At 40.9% G+C, this 24,567-nt stretch overlaps 1 protein-coding gene across 1 annotated transcript; it reads right to left on the bottom strand.

Moving 5' to 3' along the window:
* Nucleotides 1-1,576: 1,576 nt before the first annotated feature.
* On the bottom strand, nucleotides 1,577-16,950 carry LOC139948469 (regucalcin-like). Its single transcript, XM_071946619.1, has 5 exons — nucleotides 16,658-16,950; nucleotides 10,983-11,165; nucleotides 7,750-7,965; nucleotides 5,652-5,783; nucleotides 1,577-4,418 (listed from the first exon to the last, which is right to left on the bottom strand). Exons 1-5 carry the CDS (start codon nucleotides 16,809-16,811, stop codon nucleotides 4,210-4,212), a joined length of 894 nt encoding a protein of 297 aa, XP_071802720.1. The 5' UTR covers nucleotides 16,812-16,950; the 3' UTR covers nucleotides 1,577-4,209.
* Between the last annotated feature and the right edge of the window lie 7,617 nt (nucleotides 16,951-24,567).

Below are 24,567 nucleotides of genomic sequence, written 5' to 3'. Positions count from 1 at the left end.
AGGAAAACCGTGCAATTTCGAGGCATGTTTGTGTGGATCATTGTATTCTACCTTTACAACATCTTTCTACCATATGCATTTTATAAAAAACGGTTACAAACGCTTTTCAAAGACCAACTCGACCGATCCAAGGCAACGTGTTCCTCAGTTAAAGCAATGGGCACAGCTATCACCAGTGCCGTTCCGTTGGCAGTTTGTACAGCCTCGCTGGCGGGGATTATCACGGTTGGTTCTCGGAGTCCATTGCCGGTGCTCGTTAGACTGGGCGAAGGACTGCTGCAGACCAACTGTCTGGCTCTTCAGGGTGGAAATTTCCGCAATTCCTGTCTTCAGCTCAGCAAGGTCGTTCAGAAAGTTTCCGGGTCTTGGCTGCACCTTGGGGGCAGTCGGAGACTCGTTTGGATCCTTGCTGCTGCACTGCTTTGACGGAGAGGGGCTTATGGGTGGTTATGCCAAGTTTCTCTTGTCGTTCCTCATCCTGGCGGGCCGCAACGTTAATCTTTTCAAACAACTGCTCATCTGTCGTACTTGGATCCTGAAGGTAAGGGCGCAATTCTGACTTGACGGCATCGCTTCTCAAACCAGTCTGGAGTCCATGGAGAAACATGCTCTGTACGAGCATCGGGTCATATTTTAGCCTAGAACCAGCTTCCTGGCTTGCGAACACGACTTTCTGTTTCAGGTCCAGTGCTCGAACTAGGAAACTTTGCGGGGATTCTCGGAGGGTCTGTGTTACACGGGACAACTGCTGATACAGTTCGGTTGCATCTTTCTCCCTGTAATGCGATCGTAGGACCTGACGGAGACAAGGAAGTGTGAGCGCCACCCTACCTTCCAGGTAACTACGCAGGGGAGCGCCTGGTGAAATTGCCCGGATGACGCCTTCCACAATCTCCCGTTCCGAGTGCCCCTTGAGACGGCCGTTCTCAATCTGGTGTGCCAGGCTGGAGAATGACAACTTATCTTTCTGGCCCGGCTCCCCTATTTGGTCGGAGATCTTAAACTCTCGTCGGGCTATGGACATTAAAGTGCTGGGCGTGAGTTGATGGAATTCTTGTTTTGGCTCCTGTTTGTCTTCTAGTTGGGAAGGAGTAGGCGGGGAAATCTGGGCTTCAGGGACGAGAGTCTTCAAAAATTCTGCTAATCGCTGAAAGCTTTCCGCACCCTGGTCGTCCATTCCATCTATTTCATCTCGGTTGAGATGGCGGTTAATTTTTCTTATCAGGAGGGGGCCGTTTTTCTCCTGTCCTGCAACTGTGTCAAACCCAGAGAGGTCCAGGAACTTGAAAATCTGTAGCAACTGATCTCTCTCAAATGCACTGACCTGTCTCATTAACTGCTGGCAGGACTCCATCTTGTTGGCTCTCACTCTGAACTACTGCCGCTTGGGCCGTGGGTCTATATTACTAGACAGGCGTCGTCGTTGAACATTACAGTGACATACACACCTGTCCCGTCGGAGGTGCCAAATGTTACACCCGTCGTAAGCCAGAAGGTTTACTCCGAGGTGTACAGTAATTTTAATAATTCTGTATTAAAAGGATGAAAACGGAAAACACAGTAAGTAGGGCTTCACGGTTTTAATTGTCTAGTGCACTCACTGAGCATCACATCCAATAAGACTTTTGAAACTTCGCAACAATTACTTGAACATTAAAATAGAACATGTTAAAATTACGTCAATAATAACCTAAATCTCTGCCTGAAATATCCATTTAGTGTTCTTTGCATTACTCCACTCTGTGTCAATAAACACATATCACTAGGCTCAAACTTGATAATAATTAAAACACTGGCTAGACCTGTACACTTCTGAACTTACTCCATACGTAAAGTAATCGTAGTATTTTAGCCCAATAATCAAAACCAAGTAACACATTAGCTGAAAAGGATCAATAAACACCTTCTGTGACCCTACTAGTCCATTGTTAAAGTCTTCAGTCTGGCGTACATGTATACACAAAAACAATTTGGCTATTTTAATAAACCCGCAAGAATTAGTCACTTTCTAAAACTTGGACTTGCCTCTACTAAATAAAACTAAGCATGTTTCAAACCATCAAGGCTTTCTACACTATCTTGGCTAAATACTCTACCAGTGACCAAGGCCTCAAGAGTTTAAAACTAACGACCGTTACTCTTCCATTCTCCACTGAGAGTCTAGAGTTATTGTTCCCTCATACTCTGGTCCTTGTGTACACATGTATATTTACATGTAGCATACATAATAATCTGTACAGTGCTTAAACTGAACTCATAAAAGATTAGAAAATACTCTTGTTTTTCCTCTAGAAATAAGCATTTTTGGAACAGTCATAAAACACTTTTCTCAGTATCAATAATTTCCATGGAATGTAAGCTATCAGAAACTCAAGTTAATTTATAAAATCACACAGAGGAAAATGGACTAAAATCTGAACTAACAATTTTACACACTTAGGAACTTCTCATGTTTTAGACAACTTTTGGTTACATGTAAAATTCTACACACACACATGTATCATGTACTAGTTAATGGATGGTGAAAGTGAAACGTAAGGCAAAGTTTGAGGGCATAAATCTTTCTTATCACTTAGTCAAAAACCATAAAAAATACTACCATAGCAATCTACATTTTATGAACTTATTAAATTATGGAAAGGAAAATCTACATACCCGTATTAAAATGATGAAAACGGAAAACACAGTAAGTAGGGCTTCACGGTTTTAATTGTCTAGTGCACTCACTGAGCATCACATCCAATATGACATGGAATGGCATGGCATGGCTGCATGCTGTGTGTGTGGTGCACATGGTGATCCCATAATACTTACTCATTGGGGTTATTTCCAGGCTTCTGATTGGTTAAGAGTATGGCTGTTGAAACAAAGGGGTGCTGTCAAGCAGCTGTCGAATAATTAGAGGGGGCATAATAGTTGAAAATTTAGGGGAGGAGCATAATGAAAATTTAGGGGGGCATTTAGGCATGAGGCCTCTACATTTATTTATTTGTGACACCAGTAGTTATTGGAGTAAACAACTAAAAGTGTCTTGAAGAGACTAAAGAATATCTTTTGCCGTCGTTTAAAATGATTTATTCTTGAAAATAGGAGGGAACGGAGTTCGTTTTAAAGGAACGTTACAAAATAATATTGGTAAGAAACAAAAATCGTGCAGATAACAGATTTGCATAAAACTTACACGGTATAATGATGATGATGAGGAAACACCCCATGAAATATTATTGTCTGAAATGTCATATTTTGGGGAGAAATAAATGTTTATATGTGGACATAGTGTTTTGGGGTAAACAAAAGTACCCAAACCCTAGGATTTGGGTACTTTTTTCAAAATGTCCATTTGAAGAAAAAGCTTCCCTTCAAATATTACTTACTGAGGTGCTGTTGTTTTTGAGAAATGAGTAAAACAATGTCATGAAAATACGTTTGTAAATGCTTAAAATAATTTTCGTCTCATGAGACGAAAATTATTTTCATGACATTGTTTTACTCATTTCCCAAAAACTACAGCACTTCAGCACGTGATGTTTTCAGGGAAGCTTTCTGATATCATTATCTTCAAACTGTGTAAGTTTAGTGTAAATCTGTGGACATTGTGTTTTTTGTCCTACAACAGTTACATACACTCTTTAATGTGACTAAACAGATCTGTGGAAGTTGAGGCTGTCATTTGAGTGAAAAAAGAAAATATTAAACATCCTTTCTTTCATGTTTGAGATGCCATCGTTGCATTTAATTGACTGTTCTTTTATAGACGGTCGGCTTCCTTCCCGTATGTCTACATTGATTTGATTGTTTGTATGTACATGTATAAGCAAATAATTTCTTTATTGTTTTCCGTGATACGCAACTGTCATTTGAGTGAAAAAAAGAAAATAGTAAACATCCTTCCTATCTGTTGTCAGGTATTGAACTTGCCAGATCCAAACTAATTGTTCCCATTTTTGCACAAACTGAAGCACTTCAAGCAAATTAAATTACTTTATTCAATACCATCTTTTGTAAGTTATGAGCGAATCTGTGAACATTCTATTTCCAATCTTAACAATGCTGTGCACACCCTTTAAGTGGCCCGTACCAAAAACACACAACGGAACCATTCACAGCGAAAAAAAAACCCATAATTTCCTGTACATTATTGGTAAAGACAATCTACTTAATTATTTCATAACAAAAAAGGTTTCATATTTCATTCAATTGATTAGTTTATTAATCATCAAATTCATTACTAGCGAATCCAGTGACCCCTAATCCTGTGACCTTAAATATCGAAGCAGCCAAGGGTTGCTCGTTTTTCACGATTTCATCGCTGATTCCTTCTCGAGAACTAGTCACGTAGAGTTCGTCCAGGTTAGGTCCCCCAAAACAACAGGAAGTTATGTTGGTTACTGGAAACATGACGGTTTGGAGCTTCTCACCTAAATAATTTCGAGTAAAAAAATATATATAAAAAAGAGTCCATGCTTTTAAATCGATTTGAGATTTTAAAGAAACCACAGTAAGGGCCGAGTCACATTGCAGCGGTAACGAAAGCAATAACGATCACGACGTAAAGAGAACGCATTCTATTGGTTGACTTGCTCCACACAGAATTCGCTCTCAACCAATAGAATGCGTTCTATTTGCGTCGTGATCGTTATCGTGTTCGTTATCGCTGCAGGGTGACTCGGCCTTAAAGTTCACGTTTTTTCTTCTGATGTGCCCTTTATAAAGTTCGCGAGGGAACTGTTCCAAATTCAGGAGGACAGAAAACTCAATTTCTTATATCCCAGATGCAACTGTTAAAGTTGTTGTGGTCCCCGCTGCTAATTAATGAATTCAAACTGACTCCTACAATGAGTACAGTATACCTGAGGTGTTTTCCCCGTCTCTGGAAAAGACCGAGTACTAGGTGCTTTTGTACACTGGAAGGGTTCAATACCCAAATAAAATATGGTTCTTTCCCAATATTTTGATAATGCTGAGCGTGCACGACCCCCCCCCCCCCCCCAGCCCCCAAAACCAACAGCTTCACTCTTTAAAGGCAGTGTACACTATTGGTAATTACTCAAAATAATTATTAACATAAAACCTTGGACGAGTAAAACTAGACACTATTTGTAATTGTCAAAGATCAGTCTTATCACTTGGTTTATCTCAATATGCATAAAAAATAACACGCCTCTGAAAATTTGAATTCGGAAGTTGCGAGAGAATAACGGAAGAAAAAAACACCCTTGTCACACGAAGTTGTGTGCTTTCGGATGCTTGATTTCGAGACTAAAACTCAGAATCTAATTCTGAGGTCTAGAAATCAAGTTTGCGGAAAATGACTTCTTTCTCGAAAACTACGTTACTTCAGAGGGAGCAGTTTCTCACACTTGTTTATACTATCAACAGCTCCCCATTACTCGTTACCAAGTAAGGTTTTATGCTACTAATTATTTTGAGTAGTTACCATGTGTCCACTTAAGTCGAAAGCTATTTGGCAGGCATATTACTTGATAGAGGCCCTCGCCTCCGCTGCCCTGGTCATTGCCTTGGTGCCCCTTAAAATCCTCCCATAGAAATTCACAATTCCCATACCAATCAGAAAATGCCCTTGTGCCCTGGGCCTTTCAAAAACAAAGCCTTATGCCTGACTGGAGTTTCTGAAAAGTTTGAATACAAACCTGTGATAGGGTTGTAGCGATTCACTCTTGAACTGCTATAGCATCCTAGCCACAGCATTCCTTCAGTGTCGATACACATACCATCTGGCAAACCTTCCTCATTTGTAAGCTTAACAGCTGGTCGTCGATTACCTACAAAATTTGTATAAAGCATCATTCATAAATACCTTAAACAGTTTCTCTATTCTTATTGGTGGAGAGCGCACCACCTGGGGGTGTTTAAACGGTTGATAATGCTTTTTATAACTAGTTGTTTTCGGATACGCATACTACGCACTTGAATGCATTATCCGAAAACTGTCTCAGTCATAAAAATGCAACACACGTACAGTGCTCAAGGACATAGGAAAACGGATAAGTTTACGGATAAGTTTTTACATAGTTTCATACTTTATTACGTCTTTTAACCAAAAACGCATTTATGAATGGAATAAAAGAGCAGTGACTCGGTTTTAAACTGCCGTTTAAAACCTTGCAGAGTCGTGGCCGTGCGATAAAGGCCCGAGCCGAAGGCACAGCCCCGTCCTGCACAGCCCCGTCCTGTTGGTTTTAAACGGCAGTTTAAGAACGAGTCGCTACCCTTTTATTCCCTTATTAGTATGACTAATTTCCAAAATAACTGGGATGTCATGGTCGAGCGTTCAAGCGAACTGGACTCAAGCTTTCATGTATAGGGTATTTGGTTACAATTATATACACTTACCCTATTTCTGAGTCTGGGCAGAATTAAGCTTCATTTTGGCGGCGCTGGTCAGCTTTGACTTCATTCAAATTAATAAGATCTCACAAATACAATTACTTAACTACTATTTATATTTAACTATTAAGAGATATTACTTTATACCCTAATGGTGTCCTCCCGCTGAAAGGTTGCTGTATAGGAGTAGTGTACTACCAATTCAGTTTCCAGTCAGCCTTTGGACAACCACAATAAATGAACCTAAATACTACGACTATATAAGTTAGAGAGATACAACCTTTCTGTACCAAAAGCTGGAGAAGAGTGAGGATGGTTTATTGTCTGCATTTGCTTTTATATGGCTATGTACACTAAGGAAAAAGATTAGGGCCTGCTCAATAGGCGTAAACAAAGGAACTTACAATAGGCTTTTATACTACACTGGGGGTTTTGGAGTTCATTGTTCACCATTTACAGCTGACATTCCCAGATGGTCATATACAATAGGGGAATGGTAAAAGTCTCCAGTGCGAGCACTAAAAGCTAACACATGCTTGGCAGCTGTTAATGGAATTCACTACACATGTTTCGGGTCAGCAGAGTGTGGGTTCGAGTCCCGTTTGTGGCACTTTGTGTCCACCATGGAAGACACTTGACCACTCATAATTGTTTCCTTCTGTGGATGGGACGTAAAGCTGTACGTCCTGTTGGGCGGAGCTCCAAAAGGGGGAGATTTTAGCGTATTTTAAGAGGCTGTATCTCGGAAACGGTACGGAGTATGGATTTAATTTTTGGTTTGTGTTCATTTTAGCCATAGTGGAACAGTTAGACAAAGTTTCATGTAAATCTGAGCTAATTTGACAACTGGTTAATTTCAACCCATAAGTTTGTACACAAAATATTTGGGGGAGGGGGTGTCTGGCAGGCCTAATGCAGCAGAAAATTTGTCTGGCGGTTGATATTTTTTACTTAGTATCATGGTGATGACCATTTGCACTTGGTTTCATGTGGTACCTAGAATGTTTGATCCAGCCCATTATTTTGCCTCTTTGTTGGGGGTCCATGCGCTACACGCAGCGGGGGGGGGGGGGGTCCCCGGCAGACATCCATATCTGACTATGTCAGGTTATCCACTAAATGTTCATGTACTCAAATATTGGTACCTCGTTCCTTTAACCAAAGTGCTCTGGGCTGCCGGTCTATATGTTACCAGTGCCAGGAGATCACTGAGTGACGGACACATGTGCGCTATATAAGAAGCCACAATTATTATTGTTATTAAAACATAGCTCTGCCTATCCTGTTAAAAACAAATAATGGGCACTGATGAGCACTACTTTGATACCCCAACCTACGGGATGTGATAAATTGCTATACAAGAACCCAGTGTTATTATACTGACAACCAATGAACACTTACTTATTTCACCAGTTTCTAGATTGAAGTCAAATGCCTCAATCATCCTGGTTAGGGAGTCAATGTAGTACATGATCTTATTATCAAGACTCCATGCCATCCCGTTGGAGATGTCTATGTCTTCAGCATGTTTTGTGACTGACTTGTCAGGATGTAGACAAAAGAGGGAGCCCTGTTTTGGTAGGACGACGGCAGGACTTGACTCAGGCCCAATGGTTCCTATGTTGTATAAAGTTAGGTAGCGCAAGTTATTTTTTAAGAACAGTACAATATATTTGTTCCAAATAATGCAATCATTCCTATTCGTTATGTTATAGAAATAATAGATTAACTTTCATCCTTAATTTATCTCATTATTTTTTGCTGACATCTTGCCCTTGATTTATTTGTGTACTACGTTGGGGCTCAATTTATTCAGCTGTGCTTGATGTTTCTCTCTAGTTAAAGGGGCACACCGGCTGAATTGGACTACAAAATAGACTAAGATATGACTTCACAGGTCTTCCATGAATGGAGAAGAGCAGTGCCCCTAAAAGAAGCATCAAATTTAGCCCTTTTGGGGCATTTTTCAAAAACCGTATGTCTCGCGATAGTTTGTACCACAATAATCTGGTTAGAATAATTACGTGACCTTCCGAGTTAGTTTTAATTCGAGCCGTAGAAAAGGTAATTCGCTAAACCCATTTTTTTTTTTTTTTTTTTTTACAAGTCTTCATGAGTTTTATGACAAATAAGACTATGTATTCAAACTATGTATTCGTAAATAGTGGTCAAAAATTGAACGTAAGATTAGCATTCAGAGAGTCCGTGTCATCATGACCAAAAGGCATATTACTTTGTTAGAGGAATCTATATGAAGATTAAGTGCATATATGGAGGACGGAAAGTGGACATCTGCTTTTCTGGTATCAGAATTGCAGAAAAGCAGATTTTATGGGTTTTTATATCATTTTTTTCTCCTTTTCTTCTTTTCTGCTACCTGAAAAGCAGATTGATCGTTTTTTGAAAATCCATTTTCTACTTTTCTGTTTTTCTGTTACCAGAAAAACAGGTTTTACTATTTCTGCATATGTTGGCGGACGAAAAGTGGCCTTTTGCTTTTCTGCTACCAGAATAGTAGAAAGGCAGATTTAACGTTTTGTGAAAATGCAGTTTACTATTTCTCTGCTTTTCAGCCACCTGAAAAGCAGATCTTACTTGGGCGGCCGAAAAGTGGCCATCTCGTTTTCTTCTTTCAGGTACCGACCAGAAAATCATATTTTACCTAGGCAGTAGGTGGCCGAAAAGTGGCCATTTGCTTTTTAGCTTTCAAAGGACGGCCCGTGAACGTGAACCATAAAAATGCGCACAATGTACGACGCCAAACTGTGTTTGTGTTTGTGTTGGGGAACCAATCACGTCAGTCAGTCAATACTGGAAGAAGTATGACCTACTTTTGTGATGACCGCAAAAGCGGCGCGGCATCTCAAAGGAAATACTCTGGCGGAGGTTTCACGGCTACCATCCAAAATAGACTTCAATGGTTATTTCCTCACAAAAAACACGGTCAGTCATACAGTTTCTCAAGTCAAATGAAACCGGTGACACATTTTGACTTGTTCAATAAACTGAAACATTCACGGGCGGTCCTTTGAACGAAAAAAGCAAACGGCCACTTTTCGGCCACCCGAGTAAAATCTGCTTTTCAGGTGGCTGAAAAGCAGAGAAATAGAAAGTTGCATTTTCACAAAACGTTAAATCTGCTTTTCTACTATTCTGATAGCAGAAAAGCAAATGACCACTTTTCGTCCGCCAAAGTAAAATCTGCTTTTTAGGTGGCAGAAAAGCAAAGAAATAGAAAATGGCATTTTCACAAAACGTTAAATCTGCTTTTCTACTATTCTGGTAGCAGACATGCAAATGGCCACTTTTCGGCCGCCAGCATTAGGAGAAAAGGTAAAACCTGCTTTTTGGGTAACAGAAAAGTAGAAACGCAGAAAATGCATTTTCACAAAACGTTCAATCTGCTTTTCTGGTAGCAGAAAAATTCATGTAAAACAACCATAAAATCTGCTTCTTTGCATTTCTGATACCAGAAAAGCAGATGTCCACTTTCCGTCCTTCATATGCATACTTAATCAGGTTTATGGAACACGAGAACCATGCGTGCATCCCTTACAGTTTGTTTACAAACAAACAGTATGAACACAAAGTTCAGCTTGGCTTTTACAACCCGATCCCTGAGTAGACAGGGTCATGTTGAGTAGACAGGGTCACGGTGTGGCTATTGTTCATTGGTTAAGCGGACCGCGCCACTACGTCATCGCCTCATGCCTGCTTTGTACATGAAGACGGCCCCTTGTTAGTAAGAAATTTGGATTTGATTATTATTGTTAACGCTGGTCGTGAGCAGGATGCACGAGGATTATGAATGTTTGACTATTTGCCAGATCAGTGTTTATAGTTTAAAGTAACAACAGAGCAAAAGAAAATGTGGGTGTGCTCGAAAGGTTTTGGTACTTTTTGTAGACCAAGATTGTTGCCTTGACATGGTTGCCTACTCGACATTGTGAATGAAGATGTATGTAATATAATTTAACTATAGAAGTTTCAGCTTCATTAGTCACAAACCACACAGCAATGCTTTCGGGAGAGTCGAGCTAATCCATTGCAAATGCTAAAATAACTTTCGTTTCACTGATTTTGTGTGTGTGTGAAAGTGATTTATTCATTTCTCGCAAACTGCAACACCTCAGCAAGTTATAATTTGAGGGGGCTTTTTATCATAGTCATCTTTAATCCATGGTGGTTTAAAGACAGTGGACACTATTGGTAACTACTCAAAATAATTATTGCCATAAAACCTTTCTTGGTGACGACTAATGGGGGAGGTTGATGGTATAAAACATTGTGAGAAACGGCTCCCTCTGAAGTGCATAGTTTTCAAGAAGGAAGTAATTTTTCACGAATTTGATCCAAACGCACACAACTTCGTGTGACAGGGGTGTTTTTTCTTTCATTATTATCTCGCAACTCCGATGACCAATCGAGCTCAAATTTTCACAGGTTAGTTATTCTATGCATATGTTGAGATACACCAACTGTGAAGACTAGCCTTTGACAACTACCAATAGTGTCCAGTGTCTTTAAGACACAAATGGTACAAGAGAACCACAATTGCGAAACCTTTTCAAGTTGATGATCATAACTTATAAATTGAACAAAATGATGTTTGACTTGATGTAAAAATGACTGACCTGCCCAAAATCTACCCTTGGCATCACATTTCCCATCGTTGAATCTGTTGTTAGGTAAATCCTTATCCACCTTGGCAACTGTTGTCAAGGCACCGGTTGACCAATCGAGATATGCAAATCGACACTTGGAGGCTAACATGATCTTGCCGGACTTTGTTTTAATAATTGTTCCTACCTCTTCACCTGGGTAAAAAGAAAGAACAAGTTAGCATGAAATAACAGTTTTTTAGTTGATTATTTTAACCAATTGAACATTCACTGTTGAGCTGTTAGTGACAGTGGGAGGTTTAGCTGCATGTTACGCGAGCAACGTGAACGTAAACGTGAACGTGAACGTGAACATCAGTTAATGTGTTGTAACAAATCTCAAGTTTTTAGCAAACGTAAAGTTACAATTTTTTCACGCCAGGAACGTACGTACACACGTCATACGTGAGCATGAAAATGAATGAAGCCTTTAAGTGATGGTGACATCACCTAGCGACAACATAATTTCTTGACGTTCACTTTCACGTACTTGGTTACGTAACCTTTCCTGACAACTAATGACGTTACACCTTATTTTTTGTTTTGTATGATATTGAAGCAAGTTGCTTGTAATAATTTTGATATCACAAACATATAAGTAAGGTGTAAGCAACACTACAATATCAGCGACCCCATGGTGTATGCCCTTAAAAATGCACTGGAAACTATTGGTAATTACTCAAACTAATGATAAGCATAAAACCTTACTTGGTAACGAATAATGGAAAGAGGTTGATACTGTATAAAACATTGTGAGAAACAGCTCCCTCTGAAGTAACGTAGTTTTTGAGAAAGAAGTAGTTTCTCATTAAAATATTTGAATTTGATTTCGAGACCTCAGAATTAGATGTTGAGGTCTCGAAATCAAGCATCTGAAAACACACAACTTTTTGCAACAAGGGCATTTTTTGCTTCTCTTACACCAACACCGTGTTCACACTTGATCCTGCTAGGAGGATCAAAAGAAGATCTTATCTCGAAAGGGCGATCAAAGGGAGGTCACCGGCTAGTGTGAACGGTATCAGGATCGGGTTCAGATCCTCCTTTTCGACCTCCCTTCATTGCGAGATCAGACAGAGGGAAATAAGATCCCACAAAGGCGATCAAAAAACAAGTGTGAACGCAGATCGAGAGGGGTCGATTTCACTAACGCGTTTTGGTCATCGCAAAGGCCGAAATCGATCGCTAAATCTAAAATCCATCGCAACTTAGCAATGGATTTTTAGCCGACGATTTCAAAACTTAACGATGAATATACTCGTCGCAAAGTTTTATTTAGCGATGACAATCTTGCGATGACATGTTAGAGGTCGCAAAGTAATAGTTCATCGCAAACTTATGATACATTGCGCCATTCTGTGCTTATAGCTATAGCGGTGTACGTTTTGACTTACCGTGATTTAGAGTAAAATGAGTGGCGCTACATTATTTTAGTCTTGCGGTCTTTTACCTTGTAGACTCAGATTGCCGATGACAACTATCAGCGACGCAACTGCAGCAAAGAGCCCCTTAATTTCGGTAAAAAAGGAGATACTATATAGGTTCGATTATTTTAACCATCATTTTAACAAAAAATGTGTAATGTATTGGCAAATTGACAGTGTGAAGCTTAGTATTATTAGACAGATGTCAGTATTTTCATCAATCCCACCGTTACAACAGATTTACGAAAACTGTTTATTAAAATCTAAAATTATAATAGGGTATGTTCAGACAGCGTACTAACTTAGACCCGAACCGGTCTAACTTTTACGAGCAGCGGGGGGTGGTCGTAAAAATAAAACCCCCTTGCGTTCAGACAGCACAGAGTTAAACCCGATCCGGTTTATCTTCGGTTTTAAGAGGTCAAAGTAGACGCGACCCCAATGCTCTAACATCCGGTTTTATTCATCAGATTCACGCACCGAGTATGCCGAGATACTGAGTGCCCCATGCCATGGATGATCATCAGGGCATAATTATTGAATACAAATGGCTCAATCGAACGCAGCAACAGTTTTACGGTTGGGAGTACACGGGCACTTAAAACAAACATGAACACGACTCGAATTTTTTTTTTTTTAAACAAACAAAATATTGATACAAACCGCCGAGAAAACTCACCAAAATATTGTCCATATTCCATGAAACAGAACACTTTTCATTTTTGTGTTTTGTTTTATACCACTGTTTCCGATTTAAATACTTTTAGTTTGTACTTCAATCGATTGGAAGTTGCGATCTCTCAAAAGCTGGTCAACGTGACAACTACACACGTGCAAGTTACGTAAATACATGTACTTTGCAGTATTTTCCCAACTTCCCAACAACAACGTGGTGATATTGCTGGTGTAGGGAATTTCCCCTACACACAGCCTCGCGCCCACTGCAGTTCATTCTCCTAGATTGAAAGTACAGCACGCTAGTAACGGTGACAGCAATAGAAAGGCACATCCACGGGATCGGTGATGGTAACTATGGGATATCAGAGAGTGATCACTATGGGATGGCAGCGCTGTACATGTGAGAAGCATTAAAAAATATGCTTCTTCGCTGCGCTCGTAGTATACGCATGAAAAACAGTTTCAATTTATTATAGGACACTCAACAAAAAAATCTTAGAAAATATAATTTTGTTTCAGAATTTAATAAATCATGGGCGTGGGCCTGTGTTTAACTGCATACACCGATCGAGAGGGTTTCGCCAACTCGGTAAGCGGCAAGAAAGTAATATAAATACTCGGTGCTTTTCAGCATCAGAGGCAACAGAAACCGTATACAAGCACTCCGGGTCCCGGGCGTGTGCATTGAACCACACAATAGGTCGTCCGTTGTGAGTTAAAACCGGATGTCATTCTGTCCACACGCAGTGTTAAAAGATAAACCCGAACCGGTTTAGACTTAGACCGCCTCGCTGGACGGTTTAAGTTTTGGGGTTTAAACCCGATCCGGTCTAACTTTATTTGCGTTCACACGCACAAAAGTTGAACCCGAACCGGTCTAAGTGGACTTAGACCAACTTTAGTACGGCGTGTGAACGACCTCATAGAGGCCATAGGCCTATAAATGCTTTAACCCTTTGTAAATGAATGCCTAAACACCGTCCACAATAGTTCGTGTGAACCAACATGACAACGATTTACATATAAACTGCACGATGCCATTTCATTTCGAGCGACGACCGACGATTTCTTCGCGGGATGTCAAAGGTCACTACTGTTAGCCTCGTACAAAAACTCTATTTCCCTTTTAACGTCATCGCCATTGCGATGACTTTAGTGAATCGCAGAATTAGCGACATCGCAATTGCGATGGATTTGAGGTTTGCGATCTCATCGCAAGTGTGTTAGCGATGATCGCAAACATAGACGTTTAGTGAAACCGGCCCCAGGTCCTGCAATTTAAGCTACATGACATGCTTACCTCCATGGTGTAATGTACATGGGGATTGTATACATTGCGCATGGGCACTCTATCGTGAACTGGTCCCCGACCCCATAATTTGTAAGACACTGGTACCCAACATCACAGCCATAACATAACTCACATGCTTTGCGTCCTCCATAATTTTCAGTACCGACCTTTTTTCGTTCATCATCTAACGTAAGCAATTTTTTAGTATTCAAACAAATTATTTTTCAATGTATTTTTTATACAGTTATAACTTAGGGAAGTTATTGTCAGTTTGGTCAGTTTTGTGTCTGAATTTTCGTCGAGTTCCGGTTATTTCAGGGAACATGCGCGCGCACAATCAATGGCCTCGCACAGTATTCCGTTTAACTATGCGAGCTAAATGTGAGATCATACTCAAGTGTGAACGCGGCACAAAAATGCTTGACCTCGCTTTCGGGATCTGATTCTCCTTGGATCATTTTAGGAGGATATAGTGTAAACGCGGTGCAAGTGAGAAGACCGGTCTAGTTTAACAATACACCGATCCATTAAGCCAGGCCCAATTATCATTGACCAATCACAACCGCGAAATCTGATCACCATTTGAACCGTTTGGTGATCTTTGCACAAATGGTGATCGGGTTTTGCGGCTGTGATTGGTCAACTGGTAAGGAGGCGGGGCGTAATGGATCGGTCTATTACCAATAGTGTGCAGTGTATTTCAAGGCACACGTTGCCTAGGATCGAGCGAGTTGGTCTAAGAAAAGCGTTTGAAACCGTTTGATACCAAGGGATCCAAAGTGCGCTCTCATTGTTGAACTTTATCTTTGGGGTGTCACATGTGGATCGTCCTTTTTTCATATAGCTTCGTTCTTGAGATAGCATATCATTTAGTGGTATTGGTATTTACTCAAAATAATTATTATCACAAAAGTACATTTCTTGATTACGAGTAATGGGGAGAGGTTGAAAGTATACAAATATTGAGTCGCTCAGAGTGGAATGGGAGGAATACTATCGCAAGGTAAAATTGGACTGTTCCATTTCACGAGGCGAATCAAGAATCTGAAAGCACACAACTTGGTGTGACCATACTGCGATAAGGGTGTTATTTCTTTCATTAATATCTCGCAACTTCGACGACCAATTGAGCTCAAATTTTCACAGGTTTGTTATTTTATGCATATGTTGAGATACACCAACATTGAAGACTAGCCTTTGACAATTACCAATAGTGTATAGCGTCTTTAAAATATCTATTGATACGGGAGCAATATAGTTATAGAGATATCCGAGAGCTCTATTTTGTTAAATATTTATGTATTACCATGCATGTCATGTGTGAGACTTGTTTGGGGAGCCATCAGTTCGCGCGAGAGCAGTAATCTTGCGAGAGCACTATCTCAGCGCATGGGCCGATTTAACGACTTGTCCACAAGTCTAGTCACGTGTGTGTTAATACCTCGTTGTGCTGGCCCTTTTGTGACCTGCCCTTGACTATCCACAAACATACATGTACCAGTATCGTTGTGACTTTTTGTATAGTATGCAAATTAAAAAACTGTATAAAAAATTATTGGGCCCTATCTCATATCAATTATTTTGGAATCAAAATTTTGTATTGATTACGTTTTGTCGAATGCTCGTCCTTTGGCGAATGCTCGTATTAATTAGAGGACCGACTTCCTTCCAATATCTCTACAATTATAAAAAGCATATGGCTGGAAACATTATCCACACAAATATCGAAATGAAATGTTTTCTCAAAGTCGTGAACTAACACGGCACGCCTTTTTTGTCGGAGTATTGTTTGGCCGACCGTGTTAGTTCGCAAAGTAAAAAGAAAACCATGCGATTTTGAGGCATAATAGTGGGATCACTATGTTGTTCAACTCTCAAAACATCTTTCTATAAACCATATGCAATTTGTAACGAACGTTCAAACGCTTGTTCTAGACCAACTCGCCCGATCCAAGGCATTCTTGACTATTCCTGTTTGTTGTACACTGTAGTACTATAATACGAAAGTGAAGGCCACCATGGCTATACCCAACAATCAAAATTCAATTGCATTGTCATACTGAGATGTGCTCGGTAGACCCAGTAAATGTAGCCTTGCCCAAGGCTCTTTTATAAAAAGACCTGGTACTAGGGCGATGTACTCTCTTTGCTTTCGAAATTTGCCAATACGACCGAAAAGGACCAATTTCAAAAAAGGAGTACTACAGCGTCCAAAATACTGGAGTGTAACCTATGGTATACCATGGGATACATACCCACGTTAACCTGTTCATGGCTTCCGTTCGCAGGGTTGAAGCGATGCACGGTGTGCCCTAGGCCGTCAACAAAGTAGAGGGTCTGGCTAGGAACATCCCAGTACGGACTCTCCAGTAAAACACCGCAGTTTTTCAGCACAGCTGTGACTGACATTATGTTGAGTTTCTTCTCTGGCTTCTCAAAAAAACTGTGATGAGTATGAGTAGCGTGCTTTTGAAAGACCACGGTAGGGACACAGGATGGTGAACAAATTCTAAGCGTGTTTTTTTTTTTTTTTTTTTCCCCCAGGGAAGATGAGGCTACTTAGCGTCAAGCACCTAAACAACAATAACAACGTACATGTGTACCTTATAACATAGAGCAAGCTTTGCTCTATGCTTATAACTAGCTAACCTTACCGTCCCCATCCGTCCCCAAGACGGAGGACGCTACATGTTAACATGGAGCTCGCATGGAGATGCAATACAATTACACACGTGTATAGTAGAGGGTACTCTCGACACGCTTGGTTGGTTGCACCATGGTTGCCACCGCGCCTACATGTACAACGTGGCCTTATCTTTTCTGTGGGAAAAAATAAGCTATAAGGGATTTTAATAGAGATCAGTGTAAGGAAGTAGGACAATCGATCGACGCATGCGCCAAACTGAAGTAGACTCCGTCGTGTAGAGTTTCGGAACGCTAACTTGGTGAAACAACGTCCGGTCTGTACGACAACGGAGTGATGTCGTTTGTACACGTTGTATGGTGGGGAGCCTTGTGATAGACTCGATTCAAGCCCCGTTCTCGTGCGAGAGATCCTAAAAAATCATATCCGACTTCAAAATGTAGCTATTGTGGTCCCGAGAATGGCCAGGCACAGGGGGCTAGGTTGGGGGATGCCAACCTCGCAAAAGTTGTATAATTTTTAGGCGATGAGACTGTAAATAAAAGGACCCTCATGGGGACTGGGACTTGAATCAGTTCTATTTCACCATGCGGTCCACAACATACAGAACGGGAGCACTCAAGCGTGAGAATACAGATTACTGTGTTACGCTCTGTCCCGTACTGTGTCCCTACCGTGGTCTTTCGACAGCATGCTAGTGTTGTAGAAACAACGGGGTGCCAACGGGAGTAGTAGTAGTAGTAGTCTTGGTTTCAAGACCATTGGTGTTGCGCAATCACACACAACCAACGTTCCGATTTATGCACGGCAACAACTGTACACGCTTGTAATGAACGAACGTTCCTTCATTGTACAAGTTAGTGTACTGTAGCTTGCCATTATAGTCTAGATTACAAGCCGTCCAGTAAACTAAATCATACCGTGGTGGGCACGCTTTGGCGATTTACAACTGCGCGTACACTATCCAATATCAAGCACCATAGTCTTGGGCCAAGACTAGTACAGTTGTTGCCGGCCGTGCATAGATCGGAACGTTGGTTGGGTGTGACCGCGCAACACCAATGGTATTGAAACCAAGACTATAGTAGTAGTAGTAGTTGCGGATGTCCAAACATACACGATCAAAACAGGTTAAGTAGCCTGCTATTGTTCCGTCCCATTAAACTTGATACACCCCCATCGTCTCTAAATTAATGTAATGAGCTTAAAAGTAGAATAGCCCATGTTGGACTACTCCGGTGCATACAGTGGCACTGAAAATGACGTCCGACCAGGGCTAAAAGTAGGCCTATATGTAAAATAAAGCAAAAAATCTTGCCAAAAAGATTCAAACTTTACAACTTTAATATGGGGAAATAATTAACAACAGCACAGAAACAACAGACGTTGCATTTTACATTAAATTTTAAAAAGTTGTTTGTATCAAATAATTATCATGTAAAATAAAACGATTGGACGCAAATAACGTATGAAGAAAGTCACTTTAAAATATAAATAAATCACTTTTAAAATAAGAAGTGTAGTCAGATGCCAACAATACTTGCCCAGTGGGCAATATTTTACAATGTTTTATCTAGTATGGATAGTCAAACCATAGAGCATAGTGGACCCGACAATCTACATGCCGAGCACCTCCCCTATGTACATTTTGTATCGCCAAAAGTGAACTTACTACCGGCATAAACAATTAGAAAACATGTCATTTTCGTTGTGGGGGTTGGGGGTGGGGGTGGGGGGTGGGGGGAATCCCTACCTAACTACCCTACTTGTTGTTGGGGGGGGGGGGGTACGCCAACATAACATGCTTTTTGGTATGCCTTTGATTTGTAGTTTATTATCCTTAAGAGGGGAAAAGAGGGCCATCAAAACAAACATGATGTAGCAATGTAGAATGTTCCCATAATAATAGACCAGTCAAATCGGCAGATTTGAGTGAGCAATCAAAAGGCAAAAGGCGAAGAGAGAGAAACATAACATTGCAATGTCTAACCTAAACTAACAATATAAACTGGGAAAAGGCTGTCATAGGGGTCGACTGCCCTCAAGCCTTTGGGGATTTATTCTGCCCCAGCAAAACAAAAATGCCTAATGGAAAGTTAAAGTTCAACAATAAAGTCTGTAAGTGACGCGTTTGGGAAACTCAAAGGTAACACTCAAAGGTAACACTTTAAGCCATGGGCCTGCCTATACTTTTCACATGAACACAACTGGTAGTACTGGTGCGTTTTTAGCTTTCTAAGTGCAACAAAAACCATATTAATTTGCATATTTAATTACAATGTCCACATAGGGTGTACATCAGGCACTTCAGGTATAATTATATAGTAATTTCAACACTGCAATAATGAGGTTAAACAAATAGCTGATAAGCGCCTGGTGTCCACGTAATGTTGACAACCTTATTTATCGCATGTGCCTGGTGTATACAAAAGTGAGCATGTTACTTCATGAAGAATATTTTTAGCCAACAGGCATTCGTGGTTAATGCACAGTTTAAACATATTCAGAGAAAGTATGATGGCTTCGAGAACAAAATAAAAGTGTACACATTATGGTGTACGTCAGGCACAGTGTGGTCGGGTCGGGACTAGAATCTGGAGCTGGATGGGCACTGTCGGAAACAGCGTCGGACCCACTATCGGCTGGAGTGGATAGTTTATTTGGGAATGTCTTGCGGTTCGGGGGGGGGAGGTGAGGCACAGGTTCAGAGTCAGCATCGTCATCGTGGGCACGGTCGCGAGAGGATGGGAGGGTACGATCCAAATTGCAGAGGGAACTTTGTAGTACTCAGAGTTCTTGACACGGTACGAGGTGCTCATGGAAGCCGTGTTATCGGGAGCCAACAAATGGATGTTGCACCACAGACCATTGACAGATGAGACGAGGTAGCGGTTTCGTGCACAAGACTAGCTTGTTGCGGTTGCTGTAGAGGTATACCCAAGTCGCCACCTTCAACCGGTGTATCGGGTGGCAAAGACTTTTAGACAGGCTTTTGCATTTGTCCCTGTGCATGTGGTTACGAGAGCGATGATGGTGCTGGGCCTGGATCGTGTTGAGTTTGACAAACGTGATCTGCTGGTTGGTCACTCATGGTCTGGTTGGAACCACACTTCGCGTGCTGACAAACCTCAGGTTACGAATAATATGGGAGTTCTGAAGCCAAGACATCCAAAGCACAAACGTCCAAACGTCATCAAAATATAAATCATCATCTGAAATGAAAATGACAGCTCCAGTTAGTTTTTGCTCCAGCAAAACCAACAGCAGCCGAGACACCAAAACCACAACCACATGCAGCAGTTTACCAGCTAGTCGTGGTGCAAGACGTTTCTCGTTTCCCTTTCACGCACACTGCGGTCAAATTCACCGACAGCGCGCGCGCCGACTCACCTGACTTTAGTCCACTCACCGCTAAGTCAGGTGAGTCGTTGCGCGCGCTGTCGGTGAACTTGGCCGCGGTGTGCGTGAAAAGGAAACGAGAAACGTCTTGCACCAAGACTACGTACCAGCAGGAGCCCACGCACACTTAACAACATCCTCAAAAAGAACTTCGTCTGTTTCAGTAGCTCAACAAAAGTCGACAACCATAATAACCAAAGCAACACAAGCAGCTTCTCATTCTTGTTACCCAAGCTTTAGATAATTACCTGCATGGGACAAGTATTTCTTGGATTAATGAGAGCCTCAGTGAACCCAAAGCGATACTTTTCAACTCGGCTATATAGTATGAAGGTAGTAGTTAAAAGGCAGGACAGTTCTTTTCAGACTTGAGAAGCAAACACATGTTACCGCAAACCAAATATATATACTATTGCACATACGGCATTGCATAATAGAATACGTTTCGTGTACATTTGCAACGTCAAACAATAAATATCTCTATAATAGATGACAAATTTGCAACGGGGATAAAGAATACCATTTTTTTTTTACCCATACACCGATGTGCGTCAGCACTGTATACTCAGTATTTTCCCGAGCCCTGTGACCAAATCACAGGCAATATTCCTGTGATTCGAACCCACGAACCTTGCAAGAAATCTAGAGCATCGTCTTACCAACTAGACTACTGACATCGCCCGGTAGCTAGAAACAGTTCGAATCCTATGTTTTGGCAGCGGGTACCGCAACGATATTATAGATAGTAAAGACTATTAATTTTGTGTTTTTATTTTACCCATACACCGATGTGTGTTAGCACTGTATACTCGGTACTTGCTTTGGGTTGCAAGGGGTCTAGCTTATACCATTCGAAGTTAAATGACGCTCAAAGTGATTTATACTATTTGCGTCGCAACCAACGTAGAGGGCGACTGATGTATTGGGTGCGCTCGTTCAGCTTCCCGGGTCGACCCCGGTGTGTGGCGTATGTCCCAGGATGAACGTGTGCAGATAATTACCCACGTTCGTCCTGGATAAAAAAACGCCACACACCGGGGTCGACCCAGGGAAGCTAAACGAACGCACCCAGTATCAGTCGCGAGTCTGGCATGTCCACTGACTGCTAGACGTATCATATTATCCGTCGCAGTGTGAGACAATTTGAACCGCGGGAAATCCAAATTGTGAAGTTGTGCGGTTATGATCCTAATTCCATTAGTTGGTAAGAGTATCATTTTGGTATTTTGAGCTCTCTTTATATCTGCCACGGTGCCCTAAGTTTTGAGATATGGAAATAAAGTCATGAAGTTGAGAAAGGTGTGACACTGAAGTCTGTCAATTATCGCTCACTGCGACAAGGCGATTCGCCAAGAAATTTCAAATGCATACCGAGAACAAACTCCCGTTTTGTAGTTTATTTTAAAGGTGTGACACTGAAGTCCGTCAATTATCGCTCACTGCGACAGGGCGGTTCGCCGAGAAATTTCAAGTGCATACCGAGTATGTGGTTAATTTTTTTCGGGGGCGCAGAGGGGGGGGGGGTGTTAAGGCTGGATATTCCATGCATGTATTTTGTCAGCAATGTTACAGTGTGGCAACCCCAGGTAGCGGCTGCGTGAACCACATTGGTCATACCCGAGTGGTTTTGTTCAAAAGCCACAAAGCCTGGCTTTCAGTTACCTTAAGTACCCTCTTTCATATAAAGAACCATGGGGCCCAAGCTTTCTTGAATACTGCAACCCTGTTTGGAACCTTACAGGCATCGCTTTTAAAGCTAAATTTGTCCCTGGTACAGATCCCATTATAGCCTAGCTCAAACTCAGCAATTTCATCATGAGCGACCAAATGCATGAAGTTATAAAAGAACTTGAAGGGGTTTACGGCGCCGTCGTCGGGGAATCGTCATCAAAGATTTTCTCTTATAGATGCTTTGAAAGCTTGTTAGAAGATGGATGGGACGATCCAGTGCAGTTTCAAGACATGGGTACAGAGTGGAGAAACGTGCTGGCCTTACCTCCGAATGGGGGTCAAAAGAGAAATCTGGAGATGATGCTGCTTAGAGTTGATGCCGGTCCTCTCGACACAGCAATTCCTAAAGCTAAAAAGGCAAAGGATGACGAACAACCGCCCCTTGAAACCACTAAAGCCGATATGGCTAGCCCTAGCAGCGTTTCAGCTGCACCATCCACGTCTTCGGTTAAAGCCATTGGACCCTTTCGGTTCAGAAAAAAAAAAATTAAAGTGCACAGATTTACGCATAATTTACAGGGTTTACAGAAGGTAATGGTGAAAGACTTCTCTTGAAATATTAGTCCATGAAATGCTTTACTTTTTGACAAAACGGTAAAACAATATAAATTCTCGATAGCGAGAATTACGGATTTGTTATAAACACATGTCATGACACGGCGAAACGCGCGAAAACAGGAGTGGGTTTTCCGTTATTTTCTCCCGACTCCGATGTCCGATTGAGCCTAAATTTCCTCAGGATTGTTATTTTATATATAAGTTGTGATACACGAAGTGTGGGACTTGGACAATACTGTTTACCGAAAGTGTATAATGGTTTTAAACCGACATCGAAGGTAACCATATTTTCAAAAGCCCTCAAACTCAAATATATATATTATTTAAAATTTAATATGTCAGTTAAACAAAATATAAAAAAGGCTTTTACGCATGCCAAGCAAAGGGCTCTGTGTTGATCAATGTTAAAGAAGTTTCATAATTTGCAAAATGGCGCTTTTTAATGTGGTACCAGCTGTATGGTAGTCACTAGGTTTCTTAAATGAAAGAATGTTATAGATAGCAGTCATTGCAGTGATCAGGGGTTACTTCTCGATCTCTCCCAATATATCGCTTTTTTGCCTCATTGAGCCATTGCTATACAAAACATATAAAACAGTGTGCAACATTTTGTTAATGGCCTGACGTTTTGACCCTATAGCAGAGTCTTTCTAGGAGGCTAAAAGCTAAAATGTTTAAGGCAGTGGACAGTATTGGTAATTACTCAAAATAATTATTAGCGTATAGAACCTTACTTGGTATAACGAGTAATGGGGAGAAGTTGATTAGTATAAAACAATTATAAGAAACGACTCCCTCTGAAGTAACGTAGTTTTCAAAAAAGAAGTAATTTTCCACGAATTTTATTTCGAGACCTCAGAATTAGATTTTGAGGTCTCGAAATTGAGCATCTGAAAGCACACAACTTCGTGTGACATTTCTTTCATTATTATCTCGCAACTTCGACGACCAATTGAGCACAAATTTTCACAGGTTTGTTATTTTATGCATATATTGAGAAGTGGGAACACTGGTCTTTGACAATACCATTAGTGTCCAGTGTCTTTAAACGATGCTCGTATTTTTTGAATACCAAAAGGTTAACAGATAAATCATTTCAATTCTGTTTTCCATTATTGGGGCGGGAGTGGCATGTTTCATTTTGACCAATCAGAAATCGTTTTGAAGTCAGTGAACTAACTATTTACGCATGGTAACCTCCTTTACATTTAACCTAGCTTCTTAAAGCAATAGACGCAACTCGTATTAGATATAATTGGGGGGTTTTCATCGCGTCGTCATCAGATGGAACATTCTTAAAAAAGAATCGTCACGGTTTTAGTCTGGTACCGGTTTTCTAATCAGGGTATCGCCCGTGGCCCTATCTCAGTTTCACTCTACTTATCAACGGAAAGGGAAAATCTTCATAATATTGTTTGATTGATATTGCTTTATGATTGCATTAAACACAATGGATATCTCATAAGTGTGATTATCGGAACAGCTTTTAGCTGGGACCAACACCGGGAACATTTACTGTAAACCGAAATCGGATCTCTATATCCCAAAAGCTCCTCCTCCATAGTCGATTGAAGTATAGAAAACTGTCTTGTTCTGTTGACAAGATGACACCAAAGTATATTACATGGATTGTATTCCTCAAACTGCACCAACTTAATGTTCCATCATAATTTTGCATTTTCAACATAAATCCCTTTCGTGAATGACAAGTAATCACTTTAAAAAATAGAACCTTGAAACTTCATCTTGCATAAAACAGTGAACCGTTGTTTTAGGTTAAACTCTTCCCGGATTCACAGTGAACCCGGACTTGACCTTTTACAACACTATTTA

Source organism: Asterias amurensis, chromosome 15 (assembly GCF_032118995.1).
Source record: "Asterias amurensis chromosome 15, ASM3211899v1".
NCBI lineage: Eukaryota > Metazoa > Echinodermata > Asteroidea > Forcipulatida > Asteriidae > Asterias > Asterias amurensis.
Note: the sequence above shows the minus strand (reverse complement) of the source record. Positions and strands in the feature narration are given on the sequence as shown.